Below are 20,725 nucleotides of genomic sequence, written 5' to 3' on the forward strand. Positions count from 1 at the left end.
ATTTGCTTGTCTTCCCACAGCAGATTGGTTTTATGTTGATTACTCTCTCAAAGCTGTTATGTTTCTGTAGCTAAAGTGTGTTTTGTGACGTTGTATGCCGAGGATTTTGAGAGTCCTTTTAGCTATTCAGGGAGCCAGTCGGCATGCATTCCTCCCACTCTCCTGCATTTGCTCATGATAATGAACCTCTGCTCAGCATATGAATGGCCTCACCCATAACACACTCATGTGGCAGGCCAAGCAGGCTCAAGCTCCATCTCGAATGTCTGACGTCTATACTGACCCACGGACTCTGTGAACACACAAACAAGTAGGATGCAAATGGATGTAAGCAAGTATGAATTCATATACCCAAATGCATGAGCAGGACTGCTTGGCAATGTTGAGACATCCTCTTTTAAGGAGTAATTACAGCGTGGGGATCAGCTATCAAATAAAGGTCAAGTTCAGATCCACAGTTGCTCGTTCTGCCTTGTGCTGCTTCCCCTCCTGATCTCATTTTAATGAATGCTTTTTAAAAGTGCCTCTGCTCGCTTAATTCGCCAGTAATGAGCTACTGTACGAGTCAGATGTCAGACAAGCGTACAAATGCACTTTGGAGACTTAACTTTTGCCACCTCGCTACTTTATTAGCTATTAATTTATAGCTTTTGCTACATTGTGAAGCGGTGAAAAGATTGAAAGACCTCCAGTTTGCCACCAGCAATTATCCTAAGGAGAAAGAGAGGGCCTCATACACCCATCCAATCATGAGAAGGCTCTCAGAGGGAGCGCCGGTATAATGCGAGGACGTGACTCACCAACTATATGTCATATTTAGCCGGTCTGCAATGATAAGATGAAAGCAAAACGCCCTTCGGTTCCATTCAGGTTGAACAGGCAGGGATTTCCTCCTTCACACAGCCGTCCCATCTAGCGGCGCTGCCTCCATCTGCATGCTAAAAAGGAGCTCCCTCTCAGAAGTGCCGGCGCCGGCAGTGATTAGCATTTGGGCAGAGGGGACAGAGAGCGAATCCCGGAGTGTTTTTGGCGTGTACATGGAGGAAGCTCAGTGAATGCCAATGTGCGGTGCTCTATGAAAGGAGGAGGACCAAACAAATTGCCGGACACGTTGCATTAGTAGCAGATGCCCATTAGCATTAAGAGTTGAGGTAGATTGATAGCTGGAGGAGAAGTATAGAAAACAGAGCAACATATGTTTAAAGGGCTGCACCAGGGATTTAATATTGCGCTTCCATCAGGTTTACTGAGTGTGGTTAAAATCTATGAATCAAAAGCCCCAAAAAAATCCTGACTTTTACTTCAAGAACACCAGAGCCAAAACTTCCCATATTGCAACCTGCCCTGAGATATCAGCTGTAGACATGTTCGCCTTCTCTCTGATATAATAGAACTCGATGGCACTTGGCTTGTGGTGCTCAAAGTGCAATGTCTCTTTCCAGAAATCATGACCTGGTTACTCAGGATAATCCACAGACCTTGTTGTGAGCAGTTTCATTTATCAAACAGAAGAAAGTGTGCATCTACTCATGAACAAGAGGCTTGTTGTCGTGACAGCGTGACAAGTAATCATTAATAGCGTCCTCCTCCGCTGAGCTGTAACGTGAGCTAGCTCAGTCGTGCAAGGTTAGAAGTAGATGCGCACTTCTTCTGCGTAGTGATATGATAGGCGGCTGCAGTTTGGTAGAAGGTAAAATGGTTCACACATGAAACTGCTCACAACAAGGTCTGTGAATTATCTTGAGTAACCGGGCCATGATATCTGGAAAAAGACATCGCGTCTAGTTCCATTATAATAGAAAGCTGATACCTCCAACACTCTGCAAACTCACACCAAGACAGTCTGATAAATACACATAAGAAGAAAAATCTGTACTTTTGATGTGGGGGTGAACTGCCCCTTTAAAGATCCTCACTCTATTGTCTGGCATTGTACAGTGCAGATGAAAGGGCCGCGGCGTGATTTTGAGCTGTGAGGTCTCCCTGAACAACAGGGCCCCAATTCATATGTTAACCACACCAATTATTTGCATACGGTCCCTCAATTATAAAAGCTAATGAGAAGATTATGGGAAACGCACGCTGAAGCCGGCCTGCGGAATTTGCATTGTGATCCTGTGGCTGCGGATACAAGGCCTGAGAGAGGTATTAGTGAAAGCCACTGAACATTCAACCTCATGCATTGTGGCTATAATTCATGTCAGTGCTAATGCCTGTCCACTACGTTGGCTGTGAATCCTCACCTCATGGAAGCAAAGCAATTAAAGAAAATGTTCATTTCAGCTTTTGTTTAAAAGGACTTACACATGATTATTTGGCAGAGTGATAACTTTCAATTCCAGTTCAATATATTTGTGACTTTACAAACTTAAGTAACCAAATGAAGGACTGTCTTACTACCTCCCACATCAAGCTCCCCCCCGCTCCCCATAGATGTTTAATGGCACAGAGAAATGGGCATGCAGCCCTGGGCATGAAAACCATGCAGTGACATCCTGAGCTGCAGCGGGAGCACCCGGCAGCCGCAGAAAAATAAACTCTTCCAACCGTATCCGTTTTCTCATCACCACCTTCCTGAGTGTGGAGCCATTCTCATCATTATACCCCCACATTCAGCCGTCTGTAGGGGATCCCTGCTGCTCCATTAAGGCCATAGCGAGGCTCACAAACCCCTGATTTCATGAGCCATCAATAGCGCTGATTATAGGAGTTAATTAGGGTGCTTGGCAGGAGAGAACAGCTTTTCTTGCATCATAGATGCTAAAACTGTACACTACTGATGCAACAGAAGTGATTCTGTCAGTGTTGCAATGTTACATCACTATTGTTTGGCAAAGACAATGGCAATATATTTGCTAGTGGTTGGCAGAAAGCGTATGGAGTAGCATTATCTGTTGCTGTAAGGGAAATTCAATTGGGCTTTTTTCCCCGCTGACTGCTATTCATTTACACTGTGGTGTGCTTCAGTTCTCAGTGCTCGTGCCCCTGTCTGCACCATCTGTGCGCTCAGACATGTCCTGACCCTCACGTCCTGCAGCCAGCGTTCATGAATATGTCTTTGCTTATGTGTGTATGTGTGTGTGTCGCTGTAATGTGCTATGTCTCTGACATGTGCACAAAACCAATTAGTTTTGGGATGGTGAAGTAGCTGGCCATGGGAAAATGACAATGGAGTAATTGAAGAGGCTGGCTGAATGAGAGGCCAGACAGCTCAATGCAGCTTTTACACAAGTGCTGAGTGTTTTCTCCACGGACAAAATGACCAGAGAGAAAAGCAGGTCCTGAGTGAAGGCAGTCTCATGTAGTTGTAGCCGGTAATTAACATTACAGCCTTTCATTTTGGTGACATTGATTTTTACTGAAGGAACTCAGCTAGTTAGGTTGTGTGGTGGCATTTAAAGGTCCCTGATTGTGGATTTACGTGCTTTAACTCATAGTTGCCCAAAGCTTGGCCCATGGACCAATGGCAGCCCTCAGAAACATTTTGTGCACCCCTCAAATGTGACGTGAAATGGAAATGTTATATTTTAATACTCTCACTCTCAATAACTTACATTTAATACACTATTTAGCTCCTGCGTCAGACTGCACCCTCCAGCAGGCATCTGTCAGGTTAGGAATGACAACTTGTAGAAAGGTACTGGTCGCATTGTAACTAGTGGAATCTCACACCTGTCACAGGATTTACATCAATGTCAGTGCTGTTAGCTAAGATTAGCGACAACTCAGCACTTAAATATAGAAGTGAGACAGAAAAGCCACCACTGAAAATTGCTGTATGGTTGAGGAGAAAAGGAGGTTTCAGGTAAAATAGATAAACTCTTACTTCATCTGACCTCTGGGGACAGATAAAGTGGTCTGCCTCATTTGCAGACAGGAGAATTCAGTGCTTAAAGGATTTCGTGTTAAACGTTATTATGAGACTGATCACAAATCCTTCAACTCATTTATGGGTGAGTGTAAACGTAAGGTTAAAAAGTTTAATTGAGGCTCGTCTGCCCAGCAGTCAGTCTTCACAAATCTTATGAAAAGAGGTGAAGGTGTTACAAAGACAAGCTATGTGGTGGCTCAGGAAATTGCTAAAGTGGTAAATGCTTGTGTACTACAAAGTAAAATTGCTATCTCTGTCAAAGGAGTCTGGTGGCTGTGGATGCGAGTGGCAGTGAAACATGTTTTAGCCTCCTGAAAAAGAATCACCTAAAAAAATCAGTTTGTGTACACAACATTAAGATTATTTTACCACTTTACCTTACCGTCAGACAGCCTGCTCTGACAGGAGACTAGAGCTGTTAAGTATGCCGTCTTCAAGGCCACCAGACTCCATTGACAAAAACAGTAATTTTACCCCACAGCACACTGCAGTTGCTGGTCTACTGCTCTGCTACTACGTAGGTTTATATGGAGCAAAGACACCATGCAGAAATCTATTTTAGGTCACATGGGAAACTGTTTTTAGACGGGTTTGGGAATATAACATTTTGAGGCTAAAACATACACACCGACCAAAATTTGAATTTCAGGAACGCTACTCCTACACTACTAAAAACCTAAATAAATAAATAATAATGGAGCTAACCTTTCATTTAATACAAATAAAATTTAGCCTATTATTTTGCAAACCATGCTGTTGTGTTCCATGTTATTTTATCAGCCATTCCTTGCAGCCGTTGACCTCCAAACAGTAGACAGACACAGCTAGCAACTAGCTGGTGAACATGGAGCATTTAGCAGCTAAAGAGGCAGATATCTCCTTCAGGAGTTGGTGGAGACCAAAAACAGAGCTAAAAGGAGGGTAGATACTGGACTTCCATTCATCTGATCGCCAGAAAAATAACTTCAAATGTATGATGATGCTGCTCTGTATCTGCTGAATGTGTAAATAAGCAACTTTTTTTCACCTTAAATGAATGAAGTGATAACATATTAGTGAGCTTAAAACTTGTTTCCGCTGCTTTCAAGTGGCCAAAACATTAGTTAATCCAGGTTTAAGGAGTTAAAACTAGTCAATACACTTGTTTGGCTTTTTAAGTACTCTTCAGGCACTCTGGCAGTTGTCATCATGAGGCCTTTAGTAACTATTGTATTGAGTTTTCTAAGTGAGACAATAGCGCCATTTATCATCCTCTTGGCCTCATCTATTTTGAAAAATATCTAAAATTCCTTGCTGGAAGCGTCCGTACCAACCTGCCGTGTTTCGTTTTAAGAGACCATTTCCTGTTCGATTTTATCAGCAGTCTGACAGCTTTTGGCACAGCACTCCAAACAGTACTGTGTTTTTATCTCGGCCTCAGCAGTCTGTGCCAAAGTGAGCTTTATTGACTTTGGCTTTTCCAGTTCCGTCAGCACAAGATGCATAGGAGGGTTCAACAATTGTGATGGATATTTTCTGATTGCATGTCCCCTCGAAGAATTGTATATTCAAATGAGAAATGGGCTTTGAACTGTAGTTTCCTCTTTAAGATGCAGGGCTTCTCTAGCGTAAGCTCACAGTGCTCTCATTATGCAAACTTCTGCCATGTGCTACGTCGGTAAAAAGAAGGTTTTAGAATTAGGAACATGAATACTCCACTGCTTAATTTGAAAAGGGTAAAGTCTGGCTGTTTTAATCATTTTTATGCTTACTGTTCAGGCAGGATGTCAGTAGTTTTCAGGCCCTGGTGGCTGGTTTCACGTCTTAAGAGCCCCACTTGAGTTTCCACTGTCGCCCCACTGTGAGAGGGATGTAAGGGGTTGGTCCCATATCACTGCAGCTCACAGGGATAATTATAGCACACACACAAATGAACACAGCCACACATATACAGTATGCACACAGAGACACACACATGCTGACCAGCTTGAGCTGAGCTGCTACACCTCATTAAATTGGGAAATGAATCCTGGATGAAGCCCTGGCTCCTTTCCAGATAAGAATCACCAGGCTTTTGGGGATTCACCGTAAAATTTATAATTAACACATTTATTCTCTTGCTGTCGCAGGCTGTCCTTTTTTTCACTTCACCTGTGACTGTGCACTGACAAGTTCAGGCTGTGGTTAATGTTTTATTCACAAATTACAGTGATCTTAACAACTTTTTAAGACATGTATTAGAAGAGTAAGGCCCTTGAGATGAACCATTTCATTTACAAAGGTGTTCTTACCTCAAATATGCAGAGAATACAGTGCATGAAGCAAAACAACACTCACACATACACCAAGCAGTAACCTCCGGGTCTGAAAAATGAAGTCACTGTGCAATTGCAAAAAACTGCAGTCCCGTTAATGGCCACTTGAGGCTGCCTCCAAGAGCGAACGAATCCACATTGACACCAGTGTTAGAGTGCCCAACTATACAGTAGAAATAAACATGTTTACAGCCCTGTGCAAAAATGGTTTTGGTCCTAATAATTTCCTCATTCAGGTGATGCCATAGGTGCTAGCCTATATGTTGACAAGTTGCTACTATGACGACAACGTTGGTTAGGTCAGTGGTTACAAACTGGTCTAGCCACGAGATCCAGATTTGTCCATAGTTATTAGTTCAAGGTCCACGTAGTTTAAAATATTTAGCAACATACTTGCGTTTGGCCATGTTGTCAAGCTAGTTTGCTGTCCCTGCGAAGAAGCTGTCCTTTATATACTCACTCTACAGCAGAAAATGGCACTTAAGAATAAAAACTCTGTGCCGGAAATTCACTGTACTTCAAAATAAAGTGTGGTTTTTAACAAACCTGACATGTAAGTCACTTGCAGCAGGGCTTGACGCTAACTTTTTTCCCAAGGAGCACATGTGCTCCTAAGTTGAAAAAGTAAGGAGAACACAAAGAACTTTAGGGGCACAATGTAAATTGATCAAATAATGTGTTTTCCGTAATAAACGTGATGCAAAGAGACATTTATAAGCAAAATTATTTAATGAATTTGTATACAAAATGTACAGAAAGGTAAAATCATCAAGTGTTGAAAAAGTAGGCCTATTGCAATTTAATTTTGTATTTAATGTTATTATCTTATATATATTATCTTTGCAATATGATTATCTTATATAATGTTATTACTATCCTAAAACATTGTCCAGGTCCTCTGAAACTCTGCAGGACTTAAGCCTCTTTCACACAGAGCTTTCGCGGCGCCCACCACGGGGTAGGGCGCAGAGGACAGGATTTGGGGGAGTACAGGCTCGTTCAGGAGCTACAGCTCCATGGTGACCGCTTCTGGGTCTACTTCAGGCTCTTCTCTGCTATTGGACGCGTGGCGCCAAGGTGTCGTCACAGCGCGCAGACGCCGTGACATGCGCCCTCTCGCGCGCCGCTCAGCTCGGCGACATTGCGGTGCGCACTTGCGCCGCGGTAGCACATACACAATGAATGGGTTCGTCGGCGGAGGTCTGCGCTTTGTGTGCTCTGTGTGAAAAGGGCTTTATTTCCACCCTGCCCAGCAGCAGTACTGTGGCGAACGGTCACTAAAGGCCTCTACACATGATCAGCTGTAAAACCACTTTGCGCTGGCTGTCCCATTGTTTGTCTATGGAGAGGGCAGCAATGCTTGACAAAGTGGCACCGCTACCCTTGGCATCGCGCACCGCTCTGATTTTCCACCCGAGCGCTGCGCTCGGAGTTGAAATTATTTGAAGAACGGGGCAGGCTTCCCCCGGAGATCCGCTGCTTAACCCAGTCCATCTCCTCCACACTTTGACTTATTTCCACGCTGCCGACAGTGGGACTTAAGCCCTTTTCACACAGAGCGCGCAAAGGGCAGACCTCTGCCAATGAACCCATTCATTGTGTATGTGCTACCGCGGCGCAAGAGCGCATTGTGCTGACAGTGGCTTGGAAAACCGCCCATAACCGTGTCACACAGGGAAGAGGGAAGAGGGAAGGCGGCTAGAGTTCCTCCAACATTTGCGGTTAGATTATCATATTTTTTTATTGACAAAAATATAGGCTGCTTTGGCTGATTTTTTTATGCGCACATGTGCCCCTAAATATTTTTTACAGTTCGCACACACCTATTAGTCGCAAATGCGAGTGAAACGCTCGCACTGTTGAGCCCTGTGCAGTCTATTCAGAATGGACCCACGACCCGCTATTGGACCACAACCCACCAATTAGGAACCACTGGGTTAGGTAACTTAACCAGGGTGTAGTCTAACCCTAGATTTACAGAGTAGCCTGTAGGCGTGGCTTTAGCTGTTGCTGTTTTAGTGTGTTTTAAGTTAATGAAAGCTAATTGTAAAGTTTCAGCTGACTAAAAAAGTCTTTGAGTTGGATATTTAGTTTTTCTGGTAAGTACATTTTGTTTTAGTGGTTTTAAGTCTTTTTTTTTGCTGGCAAAATTAGCATTAGTATTAGTATTATAACAGTTAACCATAGCTGTAAATGCACTGTGCTAATTAGACTAGCAGCTAGCATTAGGGTTAGCTCAACCCTTTTGTCCAAATATGGTTACCTCTGGCCCTAAAAATCCAAGATGGCTACAGCTGAAATGCCAAACTAGAGGCTATTAAACGGGAGTCCACAAATAGGTCATGTTTTATACAGTCTTGTTTTGTTTTATACAGTGTTGCAGGAATGATTCCTAAAACCTGGAAATGAGTTAGCGATATTAGCAAATTAGTTGGCGTGTTGTCACTTTCTTTCCATGTCTCAAAGTCAGTGGGTTTTTTGAATGGGTGTTTGGTTAGATGTCTGAAATGAGGTCTGTGGTTAACACAAGCTTGAGAGGCATTCACATTTTGTTATTCACACAAAAATGTCTATACCACCCTAACCATAGCTGTAAATGCATCTTGCTAACCAAGCTAGCAGCTAGCACTAGGGTTAGCTCAATCCTTTCATCCAAATAGAATGCTGAAGTCACGCCCCTTCCGGTAGAGCTCATGGGACCTTAGATCGGAAAAAATATGAATGGCAGTGAATGGGGAGAGCAATATTATCTTTTGTTCCCGTTTGAGTTGCCACATGAAATCTAAATATGTTGTTAATGAATTTAAAACATACATTTTAAGGTCAAGAAAGTCATACTTTGTGGTAAAACTGTTGAGATATAAGCTTTTTAATTAGAAAGACTCAAGAGTACACAGGAGGAGGTCGCGTATGTGACGTCATAGCTTTCGCTCGCTTCCTGCAGCTTGGCCTCCCCGCTGAAATTCCACTGTTTTATGATTAATCGATTTATGATTGAAGATGTCTGTGTGTTTTGTGCCAGGTTGCAGTCACCCCAAGCTGCTGGAAGCGAGCGAAAGCTATGACGTCACATACGTGACCGCCTCCTGTGTAGTCTTTCTAATTACATTTTTTCAAAAGCTTATATCTCAACAGTTTTACCACAAAGTATGGCTTTCTTGACCTTAAAATTTATGTTTTAAATTCATTAACGACATATTTGGATTTCATGTCACAACGGGACCAAAAGATAATATTTCTCTCCTCATTCACTGCCATTCACATTTTTTTCGATCTAAGGTCCCATGAGCTTCACCGGAAGGGGCGTGACTCGGCACTCTATATTGTCAGTTATGGTCCTAAAAATCCAAGATGGCGACGGCTGAAATGCCAAACTAGAGGCTATTAAATGTCACCTTGGCCACATCCATTACTTTATACACTCTACAGTCTACAAGAGTTAGTATGTTGGCACTTTCGTCCCCTTGTCTCAAAGTCAGTGGGGGGTTTTTTAACGGGTGTTTGGTTAGACGTTTAAGAGACTTTGGTAAATACCTTCTTCATAAATTTTGAAGCTTTTATGTGTCTTATAACAAGTGGCTAAATGAGACTACTTAATGCTATCACTGTGAACGCGACTTTACTGCCCCGTTTTGGTGGTGGTGAAGAAGTAGCAGTGCCACCATGGTGTGGTTCATTTATAGCTTGAAAATAGTGCTTTTACTTCTGGTGATTTAATTTACGCTTTAAAAATCATAAAGTGGTATTAATTTGTGAAGATTACCTTGCTTAAAAAGTAGAAGCATTAGCAGGTTGTTTGAAGAGAAGTGATCCATCAACAACATCCTACTGACACTAAGAAATGAAGACAGTTTAATGCCTTAGTAATCACTATGAATTGATTTTGCATTAATGACATCTGATTGTAAATTCCTAACACACTGCAAGTTGAAAATAATCAAGGTTGACAAAAGTCTTTTCCAGGTTGTTTGCTCAGTACGGTTGCAGCACCCCTGCCTGCAGCCTGCAAATGAGCTTGATGAAATTGCCCCCCTCTTGATCTTTTTATGTCAAGTCCCAAAGCCAGAGCTGCCTGATGGCGTTCACAGCAGTGTGATTGGCTGCCCTAGGCGATTAATACAGGCCTTCCCTAGAGAGGTGTAGTGGAAGCTGGGGGCAGCAGACGTTAGCCTTGGTCTCTTCCCTTGCTGCCAGACACCGGCTCTAGGGCCGGTACTGAATCATGACTGTAGGGCAGCACTAGCAAATACATCAGTTCCCCACGGAGGACCGGGCCAGAGTCTGAGTGCCTAGCCTCTGGTCTCAGACACAACTTCCTCCACCTCATCTGACCCGCCCCACACCCATAGGCAGGAGAGCAGCACACGTAGGCAGCTCCACTTTTAATGGGCTCGATTTGATTCTTTCATACGGTAACCGGCATTACTATCCCAAATTTGATAGTGTGCTTTTGTGATAACGCAGCAAATTAGTCTGCCTGAGCTCTAAATTAAGCTGTGACATTTTAATATGGTGCCGGCGGATGCCTTGGCTAAGACAGGCAGGAGAGCAAGATAAAAACAGGTCAGGCTGCGGTTGTTAAAAGACAGAAAACGACTCCTCCTAAATTCAGTTTCATCATGCATTTTACTCGTCATTTGCAAGCTACACTCACATTCTCAGGAAAATAATGAATTATACTGCTCATTTCTTTGTGACGCCGCTGAATTATGCACATGAATATGAATTAGATTGAGCAAAATCATTATTATTTTTCTTTGAAGCTGGGGTCACACTGGTTTTGATGACCCCGGCAGTGATAATTTCAACAACGTTTTTCTATCATTACTTTTTTTTAGCTTTGTCTCAAAATAATAATTGCTTCGGTTTGGTTGGAGGTGTGATATGGCAACACTCTGCTGCCTGGCAACAAGAGAAAGATTTCCAACCTGGTGTGTTCATACAGTACATACATTTCTGTCTCCAGACTGTTCAATGAACTAGTTGTGATGGAGGAATAATTAGGTTATATTGAGTAACAAAGGAACAGAAAATCCTCACTTAATTAACAGTGAGTCAATAGCCAGTTAGCCTTTCACCAGTGTGTTCAGACCTGTAAACAAGTCGACTTGCTTGAACCTGAACACTGTGTGGAACTTGTCCACATTGAACGGTGTCTACTAAGATGTCAGAGATCGTAAAGCTGCCCAATCACACATGATGTTTCTCACTGCAACAATCCCATGAAAGAATGATGGTTCACTGTCTGAAACCTGACCTCATTGCGGATCAGGTTGCTGCTGGCTCAGCCAGTCAGTCAATCAGACTGATAAAGCTGAGGGTAAAATGGAAAGTAAAGTGAGTGTCCCCGTGTCTTGTCCCTTGGCGTGTCATGTGCCGGCTGACGTGATCGATATGGCAGAGAAGCCTAAAGGCATCATGGCCACGGCGGTGATTAGCCGAGCAAAGTGAGCCCATGTGGGCCACGTCGGTCCATATTGGAGTGCACTAGATCAAAAAGATAGCTTCCAGCAAACTGCACTGCATGGCAACTAACATCGATCTGTGGCCAGAGCTATATGTGTGTGTCTCTCTGTTTCTCTCTCACTCTTCAGCAGACGAACACCAAACAGAACTCAGGTTTATGATTGATGGCAGCAGTAACTGGATGTGCTATTCAACCCAGTAATCAGTGTTCCTGCCTCTGTCCTCTTATCTCTCCTTCTCTCTTTCTTTCTTTCTCTCGCTGTAGTTGTGAATGCGCAGGTGTCCTCACACAGTGTGACTGAGCAGAGAGGCGGAGCGTCGCTGTATTTGGGGGCAGACCTTCGCGTCATACACCAATGATGGAGAGGAGGAGGATGGACGCAGCACTGCTGGTGCTGTTCCTGGTGCACCTCGCCACTGCGCTGGAGGTCCCACTAGACCGTAAGGCAACACATCACACACACACCACATTTGTATCCAAGAGAGTGTAAAGAGAGTGTTTTGTCTGAGGATGAAATATTAGTCAATGAATTGATTAGTGGATCAACAGAAAGTGAGATATATAAATTACTTATGAAGAGAAAGTGCCATTTGCTGGTTGCAGCCTCTCAGACGTAAGGATTTGCTGCTTTTCTTTGTTGTACATGACAGTAAACTGAATAAGTTTGGGACTGTTATTGGGACAAAAGCTTCAGGTGGCTCCATATTTATCATATGAACAGCAGGGTGGTATTAAACTCCTCATTTACCTCTTGGCAAGAACAAAAATAAAAGTATTTCTCAAAGCAGATTAACTGAAACTGAAAAGGATCCCACAATCCTGATTTTATCAAAATGAGAATTTAGTTGGTCTCCCCTTACATTTCCCCTTAAGTAGCTTTATGGTTTATCTTACTCTACGCTGTTTGACATAGTGTCAAAAATTTCAGTTTACAGATTTGACTTTGAATATTAGAAACTGCAGTATCGGTACACTGGTACCAGCTGTGCTTTCTCACTCTCTTATTGTTAATGTTTACTACAGTCATTCTACTTTTCTCTGCTACTAACCAAGAAAAGAAAAGATGTTGCTGTCACATTATAGCCTTGACTTATTTATTAGAAAAATGTTATGTCCTCATTGTCAAGTTTTTCCTTGTATCAAAAATGGTAACAAATATTAATCGTTTTCAGTTATTTTATCAAAGTTAGAGATTTAAGTATTGTGACAGCAGTAGTTTGACATTTTTACATGTAGGCTTGCATTAATTTTTTAATACTTTTTTAAATGATTGATTACTCAGTGGAATATTTTTTGATGTATTTATCTTATTTTATTTTAAATATTGAAAAATGCCCATTAAACCCAAGGTCACATCACCATTTTATTTTGAATCTGATCTAAAGAAAATACAAAAATATTCAGTTTACTGTCACATATAGCAAATTAAGACATCAAATCCTCCCATTTGAAAAAGCAGGAACTCTGGACTGTTGGGTATTCTTGCTTAAAATCTCACTGAAACAATTTGATTATTAATGTAGTTGCAGATTCATTTTCTGACCACTGACTAATTATTAAGTTGATTCATCTTAAGTGCTATATCGTAGACAACTGGACTTGCTTAAGTTTTTTGAAGATGTTTCACCTCTCATCCAAAAGGCTTCTTCAGTTTTAACTGACAGGTGCAGAGTCACAGGCTTTATACCCTGGGTGGGTGTGACTGGACTCAAACAAGTCCAGTTACCTTGTGATATAGCACTTAAGATTACCATGCCCTGGACGACTGAGAACCTTCACCAACAATTCAGCTCTTTTCACATTTATTCTTATCTTTTACCTATACATCATCTACATGTCTACCCATCATTAGGGGTCAGACAGTTGATATTTTATTTTTGGAGGAACCTCACAGTACGTTGTTGCCATGGTTGTGTAAAGCAAACACTGTTCGACTCATGTTACTCATTCTGACTGATGTGGAAAGAAACAAGTTTGCCCGACTGCCAACAGCCCGATGCCACGGCGGTGCTGTAGTAGATCTACACATTGTTTGGTTGGAGGTGTCGACCACTGGAGGCTGGCATTTCTAAACTAGGAGCTGGCCTCATTTAAATCACGTCTGAAGCAGAAACAATGCAGGAGGATATTTTTCACCACTAATGTCCGACTCTCTTTACTGTCACAATTTGTCTCTTTTGTTTGCTGATTCTTGGGAACACACTAAAGTTCTGGAAGGATGTAAGTCTCAAACGAGTGTTGATTCACTGCAGAGGTTGTGCTTGCAGCTTTTTTTGTTGTGCTTTAAAGGTTTTATTTGATTTTTTTTGATTATATATTATAATTTATTTGTTTTATAAGATGCTAAATGTGATTTGGAGTGGATTTTAATTTATTGCATGCATTGCTCTCTTTGTTTCTCTGTTTGCTGTTTTCCTCTCTGTGTGTTTCTGCAGTGGTAGAGCATTTCCCATCGAGCGTAATTGCAAAGAGCATGAGTTCTTGTATCATTAGTTTTGTCATAGTCCATTAGTTATTTTCCCAGCACGGACAGGAATACATTAAGCATTGGATCATTATAATAAAGTGAAATGTACCTGAGCGTGCTGCATGGCTTTTTTTTGCTTTAGCACATGTTATGAGAGCTTTTCGTGTCTGTCAGCAAACAGCCGTCTGGTTTGATTCAATACGGTAAGTCTGCATGTGATTGGTAATGAATGACTGCTTGTGTGTGGTCGATACAGCAACAGCAAAAGGCTTAGTTATGCAGTAAAGGTCATGATTAAATATCGCCGTCTTTCTGATCGCTCTTAGTGCCGCAGCCACCGACCATAACTCACCAATCCCCCAAGGATTACATCATCGACCCACGGGAGAACATTATAATCCACTGCGAGGCGAAGGGGAAGCCTCACCCCAGGTAGGAATCTGTGAAGTGTGATTTTTTTGCATTCATGATGCTGTGTTTTTAGGAAGATTTTCCAGGTGTGGATTCAACCACCACCTGTCAAATTTCAGTTAAAAGCCTCAGCTGACAGCAAATCTCCAGAATTTCAGTCTGAAGTATAATGAGTAAAGTTTTGGTTTGTTCAAGGTGCAGTAAATAAAGAAGGCATTTTATTCCTGCTTATTCTGCCCTTGCCAAAGGCTGATTGTAGCTAATGCTTTTGAATCTTTCACTTCTCTTTCCTTTATCTTTCTTTGTTTAATACCTAATTATTTTGATGGCACCAACACTGCATGCACACACACGCTTGTACTTCTATACTTGTGAGGACCCTTAGTCACAGAATACATTTCTTAGCCCTGAACCTCCACTTTACCCTGACATAACCTCAACTCTGAAGCCAAGTCTTACATAACCTTCAAACACCCTTTTGAAGAAGCGAAGCCTGGCAGGTATACACAAGTTAGAATCTCTTGAAATGCTGTTTGAAAGCCCTCGAAAACTTGAATTTAAATCATAAGAATTTCTTTTTAACATTAAATCAAAGTTAAACTTTGCTTCAGATGTTGCAAGCTCTGATTGCAGGGTTCCCACACATTTTCATGGACAAAATTTCAAAAATTTTCCATGACTTTTTAGGGACCCATAATCAAATTTTCATGACTATTCATAACATATAACGCAAACAAAACTGTAAAGTATACTTTACTCCAGATGTTAATTTTATGATTATAAATGGTCCACAGACACAGTTCAGTAAAGCTCCCAGAGTGGGGGAGTGACAGCCAATAGTTGGGTTGGCCCGCTGGTTAATTTATTCATAGAGAAAGAGTGCTCTGTATCTTTAAACTAACACTACTTTCAGAGCAGTTAAAACAAAACCAAAGTGAGTATTGGCGCTTCAAGTGACAACTGAACGCCCGGGCTGCCCATGTCAGTTGCTGAATCTCAAAACTCAAATTGTTAGGACACTGATCTGTTTTTTTTCTTCAGTTTCTCCTGGACCAGAAATGGGACCCACTTTGACATCGATGAAGACCCCAACGTGACCATGAAGCCTCATTCTGGGACCCTGGTGGTGGACATCAGCAGAGCAAAGGCGGAACATTACGAGTGCGTGTACCAGTGCACAGCCAGGAACAAACATGGAACTGCTGTTTCCAACAACATTGTTGTAAAGCAGTCGAGTAAGTGCAGCATCGCCTGTCATTTCTGTCATTTCATTTTTCTTTTCTTCCATTTTCTTAATGTCATGCATATCTCACATCATTCTTTTTTCTTTTTTTAACAATTAAGTTGCATTTTACATCTTACGAGTGCTGCTGGAAGGTAAAGGTTGTATGTGGAAAGCAGCATGTTTGACTCAGAGCAAATATCCCTTTGTATTTCTCCTGATGCGTATTGTTATTCAGTCAGGCATCATCCCTCTCATCCTGCCTCGTCACCTCTGTCATCATGTCAGCCACAGCCCATTAGCAACCCATATTTCATGTCAAATTACGAGACTCCTCATCAACTCATGTGTGTATCCCTCTCCAACTGATGCAGGGTCCCCCTTGTGGTCGAAGGAGAAAATCAAGCCAATCGTGGTTCAGGAGGGTGTGTCCCTGGTGCTGCCATGTCGACCCCCTGCTGGCCTGCCCCCTCCCATCATATTCTGGATGGACAACAGTGAGCGCTTCAGTCATACATGAACACATCAAAACACACTGACTTACCTGTAAGGTTGGGACGATCCATGTTAGTGTTACTCAAAGTTAATGTTCTGTTTTCGGCTTTTAAATATAAATGTGTCACATACACATAATGTTTTTTACATTGAAATGATTGATATGAACAGCGGCAGCCATCACTTGCCTTGTCTATCGCAGAGAAGCAGGGGTTTATGGGAAATATGGTCTTCATGCTGAGACACACAATCACTCTGCCGCTGCAATTAATTAGGGCCACTATTAGTCTCATGCCTGGTCCTGTGTATTTAATGTTATCACACTAAGTATCATGCTTAACTAGTATTTCATTTTATACATTTGTTAATTTTAAAGGGTCAGTTCACCAAAATTACAAAAAAAAGCACAGGCTCACTTATCTAGTTGTGCAGATAATTTTGGTTTAGTTAGCTGTTCTGGATCATGATCATACAGTACAGGCCAAAAGTTTGGACACACCTTCTCATTCAATGCGTTTTCTTTATTTTCATGACTATTTACATTGTAGATTCTCACTGAAGGCATCAAAACTATGAATGAACACATGTGGAGTTATGTACTTAACAAAAAAGGTGAAATAACTGAAAACATGTTTTATATTCTAGTTTCTTCAAAATAGCCACCCTTTGCTCTGATTACTGCTTTGCACACTCTTGGCATTCTCTCCATGAGCTTCAAGAGGTAGTCACCTGAAATGGTTTTCCAACAGTCTTGAAGGAGTTCCCAGAGGTGTTTAGCACTTGTTGGCCCCTTTGCCTTCACTCTGCGGTCCAGCTCACCCCAAACCATCTCGATTGGGTTCAGGTCCGGTGACTGTGGAGGCCAGGTCATCTGCCGCAGCACTCCATCACTCTCCTCCTTGGTCAAATAGCCCTTACACAGCCTGGAGGTGTGTTTGGGGTCATTGTCCTGTTGAAAAATAAATGATCGTCCAACTAAACGCAAACCGGATGGGATGGCATGTCGCTGCAGGATGCTGTGGTAGCCATGCTGGTTCAGTGTGCCTTCCATTTTGAATAAATCCCCAACAGTGTCACCAGCAAAACACCCCCACACCATCACACCTCCTCCTCCATGCTTCACAGTGGGAACCAGGCATGTGGAATCCATCCGTTCACCTTTTATGCGTCTCACAAAGACACGGGTTGGAACCAAAGAGCTCAAATTTGGACTCATCAGACCAAAGCACAGATTTCCACTGGTCTAATGTCCATTCCTTGTGTTTCTTGGCCCAAACAAATCTCTTCTGCTTGTTGCCTCTCCTTAGCAGTGGTTTCCTAGCAGCTATTTGACCATGAAGGCCTGATTCGCGCAGTCTCCTCTTAACAGTTGTTCTAGAGATGGGTCTGCTGCTAGAACTCTGTGTGCATTCATCTGGTCTCTGATCTGAGCTGCTGTTAACTTGCGATTTCTGAGGCTGGTGACTCGGATGAACTTATCCTCAGAAGCAGAGGTGACTCTTGGTCTTCCTTTCCTGGGTCGGTCTTCATGTGTGCCAGTTTCGTTGTAGCGCTTGATGGTTTTTGCGACTCCACTTGGGGACACATTTAAAGTTTTTGCAATTTTCCGGACTGACCTTCATTTCTTAAAGTAATGATGGCCACTCGTTTTTCTTTAGTTAGCTGATTGGTTCTTGCCATAATATGAATTTTAACAGTTGTCCAATAGGGCTGTCGGCTGTGTATTAACCTGACTTCTGCACAACACAACTGATGGTCCCAACCCCATTGATAAAGCAAGAAATTCCACTAAGGGCACACCTGTGAAGTGGAAACCATTTCAGGTGACTACCTCTTGAAGCTCATGGAGAGAATGCCAAGAGTGTGCAAAGCAGTAATCAGAGCAAAGGGTGGCTATTTTGAAGAAACTAGAATATAAAACATGTTTTCAGTTATTTCACCTTTTTTTGTTAAGTACATAACTCCACATGTGTTCATTCATAGTTTTGATGCCTTCAGTGAGAATCTACAATGTAAATAGTCATGAAAATAAAGAAAACACATTGAATGAGAAGGTGTGTCCAAACTTTTGGCCTGTACTGTATATTTTTATGACTGTACAGCATCGATGTTTGATGTTATTTTAATGAGGTGTATTAGTATAGAAATGGGATATTAGTAGGATATACATGTGATTCCCTTTCCGACCAGCCTCCTAGCCTACAGCACATTCAGCCCTGACAAAACACAGAAACACATTTATTCAAAGGCAAACAGTGGTGTGTTAAACATCCTGTTGTTGCATAAGCACACTGCCCATTAATACAGTGGAGTTTAATTCAGTTTGATTCAAAGGGGCTTTATTGGCCCTCAGAACATACTTTTATATTGTAAACATTGCTGCTGATTTGGTAACACCTTTGACAGTGGTTCCCAATTGGTGGGTCACGGTCCAAAAGTGGGTCATGGGTCCATTCTGAATGGGCCACAAGTGACTTGCAAAGGTGTCAAGTTTGGAAATAACACTTTATTTTTAAGTACAGTGAATTTACGGCACAGAGCTTTTATTTTGAAGTGCTGTTCCCCTACTGTAAAGTGAGTGACTAATGGACAGCTACTTGACAGAGACAGCAAACTAGCTTGACAACATGACCATAAACGAATGACTAAAGAGAATTCTGGACCCTGTGGCTGGACCAGTTGAGAACCATAGACCTATGACACACCCAAGTGTACCTCAAAGCCTGTTTTTACACTGTTCCTAGGAAACCTGACGTTCAACCTGATAAGATAAGATAAGATACATCATCCTGAGGAATTTTAGTACTGTATGCACATTGGTGTACTGTATTTTAATTCACCAAGTAAATTCGAGTCAGTTGGAAATAGAAATGTAGATTTTCAGATTTCCATTTTTTATGAGCCACTTCTCGTCCATGCTGTGTTAAAGGTTGAGATTGAAAGTTCATTTCCGAACTTGGAAACAACAGCTGACAAAATACTCTCACCATAAGGTCCATTTAGTAGCTGTTATGGAGCTTTCAAAGATCCAAAAATCAGAACTCCATCTGCTGAGGACGATCATGCGATGCAATCAGAAGATTTGCAAATAAATGGCCTTTGGGGTGTGGTCTAGAATAAACACACAATCTTAAGTTTTAGATTAACTTGTCTAGGTTTTGAGACCATTCTCTCTGGGATGTACTCCTCTTTCCAGAAGCAGTATCCCAGTTGTTTTGGATAATCCACAGGTGTCCCAGAGGTGTTCCAATGAAAACTTAAGAACTACACCAGTTTATCTTTCATCCAACTCTCTACCTATAACTACAGTATCATGTATTGAAATTCAAATAATTAAACCTGCTGTACATTTCAGACTTCCAGAGGCTGCCTCAGAGCAGCAGGGTGTCCCAGTCCCTGAACGGAGACCTTTACTTCTCTAATGTACTCCGAGAGGATTCCAGGAATGATTACATCTGCTACGCCCGCTTCCCATACACACAAACCATCCAGCAGAAACAACCCATCACCGTCAAGGTCCTCAACCGTAAGTCTGACAGTGTATGTGTGTGTTTGAGGAGAAGAAACCAAGATGAAGGAGGTCAAATGAGCTACTATGACAGCGATAACTAGAGTGTGACTTTGCGTGTAATGTGTCCACATGAGCGGCAGTTCATTCAAAGTAGTATGTGCAAGCCTGACTGCGTAGGAGGAAAACAACATTTCCTATCTCTGATCCCATCCCCAGAGACGCCAGTGGTCGTCATCCCACTGAAAAGGCATATTGTCAGAGCTCTCATGGCTCCCAGCACTATCTGCCAGGCAGGCGTTCATTTTATTACTTCTGTGAGACGTTCTGTATACGCGCTCTCCACCAACAACAAAGGCTGCTCTCATTCAGCGCAGCATTTTGCAGTTGACATGACGGCATGCTGTTCCCACAAGATTCTTCTGACTGTCACCCCTCATCTCTGACTTTTGAGTGGTTTTAAAGTTTTGTTTTTATTCTGTAAGCTCTCATATTAAGTTGTTTTTGTTTTCTCTCCCATGTGCCTGATGATTTCAACCTGTGGCGTGTTTGATTTTTTTCTGTTGTGTTACAGTGGATGCAATCAATGACACAATGGCAGCTTTTTACAATGACACTGATTTATTTAGTGGTGAGTTTTGGCACCCTCTAGTGTTTACCTCCACCCAACCTCGAGCTCCAAACTCCAGCTTTTACCCACTAACACTAACCCTTCAACCCGCCAACCCAAAGCTTCCTACAATCTCACTGATGTGTTTAGGGGTGAGATGTGGCACCCTCTAGTGTTTACCCCCCAACATAGAGCTCTAAACTCTAGCTGTTACCCACTAACCCTTAAATCCAAGAAGTTAATGCTCTATCCCTCTGCCACTCCTGCTCTATCCAATCAAAACCCTTTTGATAACTGTTCACTTCCTCTTATGAACTGCTTAAACCAGCGCTGCATGATGATTCCACTGTCCATGTAATGAACATCTGTACAGTCTTAAG

At 42.2% G+C, this 20,725-nt stretch overlaps 1 protein-coding gene across 14 annotated transcripts in view; it reads left to right on the forward strand.

The window, feature by feature from the left end:
- Positions 1-20,725, forward strand: part of LOC125887746 (neuronal cell adhesion molecule-like) — a 118,194-nt gene that overhangs the window by 66,288 nt on the left and 31,181 nt on the right. For 10 of the 14 annotated variants that reach the window (XM_049574790.1, XM_049574795.1, XM_049574793.1 and 7 more), the window contains exons 3-8: positions 11,897-12,072; positions 14,426-14,531; positions 15,552-15,745; positions 16,107-16,229; positions 19,583-19,753; positions 20,310-20,366. In XM_049574790.1, coding sequence (XP_049430747.1) covers positions 11,988-12,072; positions 14,426-14,531; positions 15,552-15,745; positions 16,107-16,229; positions 19,583-19,753; positions 20,310-20,366 — 736 coding nt within the window. In that variant the 5' untranslated portion in view covers positions 11,897-11,987. The remainder of the gene's footprint in view (positions 1-11,896; positions 12,073-14,425; positions 14,532-15,551; positions 15,746-16,106; positions 16,230-19,582; positions 19,754-20,309; positions 20,367-20,725) is intronic. The other 4 variants (XM_049574794.1, XM_049574799.1, XM_049574796.1 and 1 more) reach the window with 1 other exon arrangement.

Source organism: Epinephelus fuscoguttatus, linkage group LG4 (genome assembly GCF_011397635.1).
Source record: "Epinephelus fuscoguttatus linkage group LG4, E.fuscoguttatus.final_Chr_v1".
NCBI lineage: Eukaryota > Metazoa > Chordata > Actinopteri > Perciformes > Serranidae > Epinephelus > Epinephelus fuscoguttatus.